Consider the following 10,801-nt stretch of genomic DNA (forward strand, 5'->3'; position numbering starts at 1 on the left):
TAAATAAATATTATTTTTTCATAAATTTTTAAGTATCAGGTTTGCCAACAGAATTTACTTTTGCCTTTACCAAATTTGACTTAATCGGAGATATAGCAAGCAACCATAACAGCTTGCTTTTGTTCATGAGTGGTTATAAATGGAGGGCGCAACATACGAAATGCACGTGCGTGGTTATTTTTGTGAAGGTATGTCACACATTTTGATAAAATGGGTGGCGGAGGAAAATGGGATGTGTATCCCGTCCGCGCACTCGCCGACACGAATGTCGGTTATAGGCTTGTGGCCCAGGAGGGCGCCATAAAAAAGTTGCGGGGCAGCATCCAGGACGTCTTTTGGGAGGAAGGCCAACCAGCGATCCTTCTCAACAGCGGTAAGCATTTATGTCATGTTATATGTTTGCATCTATATATACCGCCATGCTTTAAAGCACCCATTAACGATCGCAAGTGATGCTGGTACTGTCGGAGAGGCCTAAAAGTTGTCGCAGTTTCACCTGAAAGGCGAAGCATCAATTGCTATAGCAAATTTGTAGAGAGCTATACGGAGTAATGATATTAGCTTTATCAGCTGTATAAACTTGGACATGCAGCAGCACCGGCAACACGCAGAACTGTTGTCGACGCCGTCGGCGTTTTGCCCGCGTTCGCTCAAAATGCGTGCGGCGTTGGCGACTGTTGCCGGAGCCTCTGATATAAATAGGCACTTGGTGCCGCAGCTAAACGTCGCCTCCCTTCCCTCCCCCTCCCCCCTCCCCCACGGCCTCTCGCGCGTCGGAAGAAGGCGCGTTTGCTCTACATATATGGTGATTGTAAAGGAGGAAAGAGACGCCTACTTCTGCAGCCCTTAAGGGAGCACGGCGCAGAACGCGCGTTTGTTCTCCGCCGTGCGTTCACTCCCCGTGAAAGCGCGCGCCCCTGGCGCCCTTTCACTCGCACATACAGCGTTCGACGCGCGGCGATGATTTCATCTCCATTGACGTCATTCGGAACCTCACGGCGACGGCGACGCCGACGGCAGAAATCTGCTTTTGAGTGTCCATATAATTGCTATCGCAATAAAACGGAGACGTAACTATCACCATATTCAAGTGCTATAACGACACTCCATGTGTCGTCTCTGTTAGCGCAACGAAATGATCTTTACGGCAAACGTTTATAAAGTGTACAGATTATTTGTTCCTGCTCGGTGCTTTATTATGCTCGGCTCATGACGTTTTAGGCTTTGACAAGGGTGGCCCCTCGACTGACATGGTGGCCCCTCAAGGGTGGCCCCTCGACAAATACATACTCCCTGTGTATGTATTTGTCGAGTCCTTGTTTAAGCACTTGCTTTTGCGCAATATTTCTTTCAGGGAGCCCACAAGCCCTTGAAAAAAAGAGGTCATGGCTTGTCGCTGGTGCGGGCGCAAGCATTTCAACGGCAGAAGGGGTGCGTATGAACCCCACGTGGGCGCAGTATTGAATTACGCTTCATGAGAGAAACTAACCATGTTTTAAACTTGTTGCATGCATTTTGTCGCAGCTAATAACACTACAATGTTTAGAAAAGATAGGATTACGCCGTTCTTAGTATACAATCGCGGGTCCACGTGGTGCTTGCGGCGCACGTGCGTGGGCATTTTGCAGTCACCCCCCCTCTTAACAAATCCGACTAATTTCTAAAAGGGCTGAAGGAGATTCTCGCATCTGAGGTTACAATAATAGGTAATGGAAATACTACAAATTCTCACTATAGGTCCAGGTTTTACTAGATTATTCAGTGACACTGAAACAAGGAAATGCACCAAAATAATTTTTAACGGTTACATAAAGATAATTATGTGTCTAATTACTTTGTGCTTAAAACCCTTTACTGCTTGAATTTTTGTTTTCCTGTGAAAAGCGGCGGCCGCATTTCTATGGGGGTGAAACGCAAAAACGCTCGTGGTCGCACGGTAAAGATTCCCAGGTGATCAAAATTAATCCAGACTCCCCACTACGGCATACCTGAAAATCGGATTGTGGTTTTTAGCACGTAAAACCCCATAATTTTCTTAGTATGTTTGAGCAAACATCAAATTTTAAAGAAATGCATGGTTGCCAAATTTGACACATACATGAAGAAAGGAAGCATAGGGTTAATTAGCTGTGGTTGGAATTGAAATGTAGAAAGGGGAAATTAAGGTGGATAAAAAGGCCTTGTCTAGATAAAAAGACCAAACCTAATGCAAAGGTTGTGGGTTTTGTCCCCACCGCAAACAAGTAATCTTTTCATCCATTTCCTTTTCCTTCATTATTTTCTACATTCCAATTTAAGTCACAACTAATTACCCCTGTGCTTTCCTTGACTTCATTACCTGTTGGTTTTATATAAACTTGCACATGTCATATACGATACACCATGCATTTAACTTGAAGCTAAACATTTCGACAGAATTACCTGTCTGGTTAGGAAAATTGATTGACTAGCCCGACGTTTCGGAACCAATTTGGCTCCTTCTTCAGGGGGTATTCTTCGGAGGTGGCGGCCGCCTCTGAAGAATAGCCCCTGAAGGAGCCGAATTGGTTCCGAAACGTGGGGCTAGTAAATTTCCTTATTTGGTTGGAGTCAATCTCTAAGTCTTAACCATGCATTTAAGGGTACAGTTTATGACTCGGAAAGACATCTGAGTCGTGGAAAACGTGCAAGAAATGGGTCACAACCATTGAAAAATATTTCAGCAATCTTTTAAAGTTTGTGTATTCTCGTAGCTCTATCTGGTGCAAGTTCCGTTAAACTTGGCAGTAGTGGGAATTCGGCTCTAATTTGCGCCGACTGGAATTTGTGGCCCCATATTGTTCCAAAAGGGTCCTTTTTACCTAAATGGCGCCATTGCTGCATCACGACGTAGTTTTGTTGGGGCGAAATTTGGGAAGCTAGCGCAGAGTAGACATTGCAATACATGGTGGCGCTACATTCATTTGCTGCATTGATGTATTACGTCACACTAAGATCGCCATGTATCAGGGGACAGAATTCAATTGAAACCTATTTTTATGCACCAGCTGTGAGGTTGTGAGTGCAGTAGTTTTACACATCAAGGGCTGATATGTAGTAGTGCCCTGTAGACTACAAGGTAAACAATGTCCACCGCTTATTCCTGTTGCTTGCTTGCAACTATATTCATTGTATCATATGACTTAGTTTACAAGAGAAAAGGAGGTTTTAAATTTAGCATCAGGATTTGTAAATGCATGCATGTTAAGGAGCTAGGAGTCTCTGGTGCATACTTTTTATCAACTATATTTTTGGTAGTAGTGTAAGAGTGCTAAATGTGCATCAAAAGAGATGATAGCTGTGCAAGCACTGCATTGATCACATTGTTGAATAAAGAATTTCGTTCTCTGTTAGCAACCAGGGGCTACGCATACGTGATGAGTAATGAGGGGCATGAGTTCTGATTACATCTTTTCCAGTCTTCACGTGATATGAAATTTCGTTTCCAAGAAAAATTAGTTAAAGGCAAATGGTCCTTCTGTTCTGTTCTCTTCCTCTTTTTTCTTAAAAGTACCGAAAACATTCAGTCACTGACAAGCATTCAAAAACCAACCTCCAGAAGTAATCCCTAGTCATGCTACTGGCTGAACATCTGCACCAATTATTCTATTTATTGATACTGCAATCCCAGGGAGGGATTTTCGCAGGGTAGGCGTACAGATACAAGCACGGATCAAATATTTACAAACAAATGCATTCTCAGGCATCTCTTTGATGCCTGAGAATGCATGCACTCTCATGATTTCAGAATGGGGCTTGCAGCGAATGTGGGATGCAAGTGCACCAGCTGAAAGAGGAAAATGAAGCCTTGAAGGCTGAAATCCAAAGCCTGAAGAGGCTTCAGGAGGAGCACAGCTATCTTACTGGTAAGCACCTTACAGCAGAAGCCATATGCCTACTCGTACTTCAGTTTACTTATGACGCTCTTAAGGCACTTAAACTACACGCAGGTCAGCACTACATGTTGGTTTTGTTCCCCTTAGGATTTTTAATGCATGAAACATTCATTTTTCTGAGCGCTGCAACCCTTTCTTGCAGCATACATATTATTGGTGAATGCCAACTGTAACAAAGTCTTGAACCATGTCAAAAGCCTTTTTTCAGATAATTTTGGCATAGAGCAGCCTCTGTGCAAAATTTTACTTTTGAAATATGAGCAGAACTAGCAAAAATATTTGGTAGGGGAAACAGCGCGTAAGGCGAGGACAATGAGATCGGCAACACATGCGCTGTGTTGTTGATCTTTCATTGTCCTCGTTTCCCCTTCCAAACGCACCACCATCTAGGCCCACATCAATCCCTCATATAGCAAAATACCTATTTTGGTATTTAAGCTGAAAAGATAAAACGCCGCCATTATTGCTCTGTAGAAGTTTCGCATCACTTAAGATACTGCTCCTCGACGTAACCTTCGAGATTGTGCATTGTGCACCCGTGCATTCTAGGCCACACTGCTGCATAACGCAGACGCCATGGCCGCCATGAAGTCCTGCAATGAGTCCTCTCGCCGTAGTAGACACTTGTGAGACCCACATGTTCTGATTAGTCTGTGGCTCTCCAGGCATGGCAACGCGAGGCCAGCCTCAGTCGTGACAGCTTGCAACTGCCTGCAGTGCGCTAAAAAATCTGACATAACATGCTGGGGCTTAAAATTATGGCGAGGCTGTTAAATGCATGTATCATCTGCTTAGCTGATGTTTAAAGGCTGTTAAAGAATATTGTACAATTACCAGCTCTGCTGCTTTGCCAAGATTGGTTCAATGGTATCTATTAATCATATACAGCAAATTTAACAAGAGTGACATTTTATTTCAGCTGACCTTTGAAACATTTTTACTGTATAATTTGATCAACCGTCCATGTTGATTTTAATAATAAAACTTGTTGCTGGAGAAGTTATTTCACATTGCTGTTGATTTTAATAATAAAACTTGTTGCTGGAGAAGTTATTTCACATTGCTGAGGAAAAGGTACTGTGCGAAGCAGACAAATACGGGAAGAGCAAGACAAAAACCAGCACTAAATTTCATCAGCAATTTTGTCGCAGGCGATATCTTAAAGGGATGCTAACATGATATTTTCGACTTAATTTCTTCGTTAAATGAATGTGCTAGACCTCTAAATAGTGGAAAAAAATTGTGACATGCCTCAAAGTACTGTTAGTCATCTCGTATTTCTGAGCTAGGTTTTGTTGCTGGGGGATATGGTGTTGTGATGTTATGACACGGTATGTAAGAACAGGACGTTGCAACGTTTTGACATTCGCTTTAGCTCATTTGGTCGTTTGCTGTGCTTCTACATTAGCCGTCAGAATGAATAGTAGCATGTCGAGCAAGTCCACGAGTTATATTGAGGTGATCGAACAAGCTGGAGCGAGTGTCAGAATGTCACAATGTCCTGCTCCCACGTGACCATGTATCACAACACAGTATGCTCCTTGGAAATGTAACTGAAACTGACTGTAGAAAAGCTACCATAGTAAATTATTTAGGGCGCTCTGAGGCATTTCACAATTTTTTTTCTGGGGTTTACACAAATGCACCATACAGCAAAAAGAAAATTGATGAAAATATCACGTCGGTAGCTCTTTAAGCATGTATGTAGGTGAAGTAGGTGCTTTGTGTAAGAGGGATGTTCTTTTCTTATTGATAGGTTCTTGCATGGCTTATTGCAGTGATGCAGCAATGTATTTTATATTTCACCAGATTTTAAATAATCCTAATATCTAATCAGCTCTTGCTGTTTCATAAATTCCTTGCTACAAAATGTGCACACAGGGGTGGAATTTTTGCATAAAGTGCCATGAGAAGGAACACTGTAGTTCTAAGATTTCAATTTATGACTAAAGACAGCACACACTCAGTGTTTACAATAATCCAGGACATATGAAAATTGTTTTGAATGGCCAACTAGAAGTGGTATAGAGGCATTGCCTTGGCATGTACCACCCGGGCAGTCAGAAAATGAGGCCACCACATAGTAGCAGAAAGCTTAGAACTGCAGATAAATAGGGTATACATGAACAGCATGTTTGCAATATCCAAAATATATAAAGCTGGCAATTAATGACCACACGAAAAAAACATGGATACAAATCTGGAAACCTGTAATTTTACCGTACAACCATAACATGTCACACAAACGAAAAGTAATGTGCAAACCAGTTAATGAGATAGAGAAGGTGGAAAGCCAAGATGCTTGCAAAATGAAACTCAGGTGGAAGTTTGGAGAATATGCCAGCAACATTTTTTATAGGATTTCCCTATCATGCAGCAAGGACAGATTGGGTGTTGTATCAATGAATAGCTATGTGAACATGGGTACATGTGCCAGCAACTTAGTGTAAACAATGCAAATGTTCTGCGCTGTCAGAAAGAACAAAAATTGTGAGCACGAACAAACTACTGGGAAGAGAGATTTAGGAAGCATTCATGATGTGATAACAAAAACTTGCATAAGCACTCCTTTGATTTTGCTCACGCACGTCGAGGACAGATTTTGTAACAGTGCACCTCCGAACGATCAAAAACATCTGCATCGTATACCAGAGTTGTCCCATTCTTTAATCAACATAGAATTAATTTTTTTTGCTGTTCACATTCTTCTTTTTTTCTTTGTTTTTGTTAGGCAGCTGCTCACATCCCCCACTTTTCACCATATATACATCCACTTCATTTGAATAAAATCAGTCAGTTGTTTGCTCTTTCATTCAATCAGCTGGGTTCTCCCTATTTCATTCATTATGTTTCCATCTAAACATAGTGGAAGAAAACTGTAAACACTGCGGAGTGCAATTTCAGTGGGTGCACATAGCTTTGAGAATTTGTAATGCATATTGTGATGTGAATGTGCATGTGGGTATCGACACATGAACAAGCTATTTGATATGAAGAAATGAAGTGTCAAACACAAACTTTAAAAGAGTTTGCTCTTGAGTAGTACATGGTATGTGTCTTTTCATCATCCTGTTACTGTGGGCTGTTTACATAATAAAGACACATTGAGTACACTTTAAACTAATTTACTTGTAGTGTACAGTAAAGTAATAGAAATTACAAAGAAATGTGCCCTCTTATTTGTCGCTACAAAAAGAGCTGCTCCCTCTGTAGTAGTGAAACTGCAGCTCTTCTGATGTTCTTGTGTGTTTCTCAAGTATCTTGAGTAATTGTTCTGAGCCATTTAATCTGCTCTGAACCACAACTACGAAACCATCAAATTTAGATCACACATTCATATAAGGCATGGTTAATGTTATGACTGTTTTCTGATGTAGTACTTGTCCCTCTTATACCCATGTCACACGGGCAAATTTAGTGTCGCTTCAAGCAAGTGCACTTCAACGCACTGAGTGTCACTTTGGCAGCGTGCTGCTACACGAGAAAGAAAAGTGTCTTGTGGAATTGATGACACTAGCAATGGATGAATCAGTAGGCACAACACATGTTTGTTATTTTAAGCATGGTTTTCAAAATAACAGTGCATAATATTCAAAGGAGCATTTCGAATAAATTTTAGTTCTAATGAAGGAGTTCATTGCAACAGCAATAATATTACCGATCAGGGCAAGAGTGTCACATCCAAGGCGAGCAGAGGAAAATTGCCAGATTCCGTTGCAGATGGCACAAGAACTGATTTGAGCACTTGGAGCGTGTTATTGCAGCGCTTATTGGTTGTATACGCACCACTCCGAGACTCCACTGACCTTTCATGCACTCGGACAATACAGAAAATTGCGTCAATTTTGCATAATCAAGAGCGTGTCTGCTAAAGACGCAAGTGACGCGTAGTCAGCTTGGCTGTAAAATGGCGAAGTTAAATGGACACGCTGTCATGCTCCGCTCGATTTATTCGTTAGCTGAGCAAGGGCAGCGTTCGACCTTTACCCACGCTGGATTGTGTCGTTTGAGCGTCTATACGGCAATTGTAGCACGACAAACGTGTCGTCATTATAAATGGCAAGAAACGGTACTATCGCGGTACCCCATGTATGAGCGCCTTAGTCTCCTCGTCCGACCATATCATCATTGATGCACTGCTTCCATCCTATAAACTCGGAACAAATGACGGCGGCTGCACAGATAGGGTGGCTAGCACAGGCATAAACAATTGTACGGTCATTACATATAAACAGCCGCAGATCGAGAATAGTACAGTAGCTTATTACTTCTTTTGTTTTAAGTATGGCACATTTTATTAGCTTATAACATTTCCAATCATGAAAAAGGTGGTCTAAAGTTACTACTGAATCTGCTTTCAATATTCGTTCATTTATTTCTGAGCCTCTGCTACCGAGACAACGCACTTCAGCGCAGTGTAGTGAGTTTGGCGAACGCACTCACTGGCGAGTGTGCTTTGCGGCAAGTGTCGCTACGTGTTCCCGTGTGGCAGTGTGCGATTGACACTCGCGGCGAAGTGCACTCGCTCAAATTGCACTTAAGTTGTCCCGTGTGACATAGGTATTAGTCACCATTTAGGCAGTTATCAGTTTCCCTAATGTCCTTTTGCAACATAGGGGAACCTCTACTCCATTTCATAATTAGCAGGCAACCCTGTGGAGGCTACAAGTTGTGCAGTCACCAAGTCTCACTCTGCATATTTCATTGAGCAATTGTTTTGTACTTGCAACACTTCCTGTAAAGTAACTCTCGCAAATTACATGTATAACTTGTGGACACAAAATTGCGCCAAATCGTGCATCAATGACTGACCGATGTGTCGCAATGTTCATTATAAAGTACGAGATATTTCGCTGCATAAGGAATTCACATTTGGTGCTTTTTCACTGAAATGATCAAAGTACTTGTACACTTTTGTTCAGTGATTGTATTGCTTGCTCATTATGCAGAAGCTGGCAAGATGGTCAAGAGGCTGAAGAGGATCCTCAACAATGTTGAGAAGAAGCAAGACGATCCCGTAATTGCTTGCACAAAGGTACGCTTATTGTGTGCTGCCAGTTGTTTTCCCTTGTTTTTTGGCGATATAGTGTATTTGACGTGATGCCGTTAGCAAAGCAAGGTAAAATAAGTGTTTCCCAAATTGCTGGCCCCTGGATTCACTTTAGATGGTGTAAGGGGTCTGTGTGGACCACTTAAAGACGTGCAGTTGTTCATTTGCGATGTGCGACTATGACTAAGATTGATGTCTGGCCGGCGTGGTGGCAGTTGGAAAGCGATCGCAGGAAGGTTGCTTGTACTATATGCACTTTAGCAATCATTAACAATGACTGTGTGCGATATCATGCTCACTGATGACGGCTTGTATATCTGTGGGCAACCAGCTGGCAATTACCAAATCCACTTGTGATAAACAATTTATCTTTGTCTCTCGCTGTGTTTTCTTTTACTCGCACAGACGCTTCAATGTCAGTCACTGCAAATAACTGTCAAAGAAATGCCTCTGCAACGCAAACCATGCGATGACGCTGGGAGACACTTGTTTAGTTTATTTGATGATAAATTGTTCACCTTTATGCTCTGTGTGATCAAAAGTGAGCTTCCAAAGCATCGCTTAATTTTCTTTGTCCAGGTTGACATAGGAGGAGGGACGCTAATTGACAAGAGTGTGCTGGAGCAGCTCAGCCGGGCCTGTGACAGTGGCAGTGGCCCTGGCAAATTTGCCAGGGCACTTTTGCGCCACATCTTCACTGACGCTGAGCTCCACGGCAAGTCTCTCTTTGGGGGCAAGGGCTGTCATCGGGGCGAGGCTGTTCAGAAGGAGGCCCTTGACACTGTACGTGTTGAGGCTGTGATAGGTGTGTACATTATTGTATTACAATCATTTAGTCTTAAATAATTATCTAAGAACATGCATATGAAAGGATGTTGCCAAAGCGTACAAAGCCTATTGTGCTTATACCAACTGTATCGTTATCAACTAGCTAAAGTATAGTAAGTGTTCTTAATAATAATGTGAAATGGCAAATAGTTCGCATATTTTATTACTAACATTGTGGCCGTGATGTTATGCACAATTTTTAGATGCCTGATAAAACAAATGATTGGTTGAGCTCGACTATTGATCATAGCTGGCCAGATAGCACACATACAGTCCTAGGTCTACTTCTGCACTAGCTGGTTCTGATGGCACATTTTAAAACATGCTCGGCTATTTGCTATGCGCTACTTTTTTATACCTTTTTTTCGTTATTAATAAAAGCCTGCAACATTTTTCAAGACTTCTTGGCTTCACTTTCACGTAGTACTTATTGCTAATAGTGTCAATATACTTGACTCATGTTGCATGCAAGGCTCACTCTAGCAGGACCTTCGTGACTGCACAGATGCAGAGCCCCATCACATTGGTGTGACAGCCACTTTGCACATGGAGCTGATTTAGTTAATTAGCAGCATGTCTGACCAGCACTGCTGTGATGTTTAAGCAGCAGGCTGTACCTACTTTAAAAATGTTGCATGCTTTCTCTTAAACCATTTAAAGAGTTTTACAGAAAGTAGTGGGTTGCAGATGCAATGTTTTCATGTTATTTTCAAGCCTTGCATTTCCATAGTGACCATCAGATAATTTCAAAGGTAATGCTATTTGTAATAATCATTTAACTAAGGAGAACACAAAAATATTACAGGCTTTTTCAGATGAATAATTCGAACATAAAGCTAGTGTAATCTGCATAGAAGCTTATTTAGTTAAATACTTTCTCTGTAGCATCTGGGACAAAGCTCTTGGCACATTTACTGTAGTCGCGTTCACATGAATGTGACAGTAGCGCATAGAATTTCCAAGCACATTTGGGGAAGGCGATGCGACGCCGTTTGCATGTAGCGCATTA

The 10,801-nt window shown here is 41.9% G+C and overlaps 1 protein-coding gene across 1 annotated transcript; it reads left to right on the top strand.

Annotated features, from left to right (window-relative positions):
• Positions 1-210: 210 nt before the first annotated feature.
• LOC125947255 (uncharacterized) lies at positions 211-10,324 on the top strand. Its single transcript, XM_049671668.1, has 6 exons — positions 211-373; positions 1,355-1,431; positions 3,767-3,884; positions 8,864-8,949; positions 9,544-9,747; positions 10,265-10,324. The coding sequence occupies exons 1-6, from the start codon at positions 211-213 to the stop codon at positions 10,322-10,324; spliced, it is 708 nt and encodes a 235-aa protein (XP_049527625.1).
• The last annotated feature ends 477 nt before the right edge of the window (positions 10,325-10,801 follow it).

Source organism: Dermacentor silvarum, chromosome 7 (assembly GCF_013339745.2).
Source record: "Dermacentor silvarum isolate Dsil-2018 chromosome 7, BIME_Dsil_1.4, whole genome shotgun sequence".
NCBI classification, from domain to species: Eukaryota; Metazoa; Arthropoda; class Arachnida; order Ixodida; family Ixodidae; genus Dermacentor; species Dermacentor silvarum.

Bases quoted from the DNA above. Each gene is read 5' to 3' on its own strand.
- LOC125947255 (XM_049671668.1), top strand. From the start codon at position 211: ATGGGTGGCGGAGGAAAATGGGATGTGTATCCCGTCCGCGCACTCGCC. The intron at 374-1,354 runs GTAAGCATTTAT...TATTTCTTTCAG, and splicing joins AGCGATCCTTCTCAACAGCG to GGAGCCCACAAGCCCTTGAA. The intron at 8,950-9,543 runs GTACGCTTATTG...TTCTTTGTCCAG, and splicing joins CCGTAATTGCTTGCACAAAG to GTTGACATAGGAGGAGGGAC.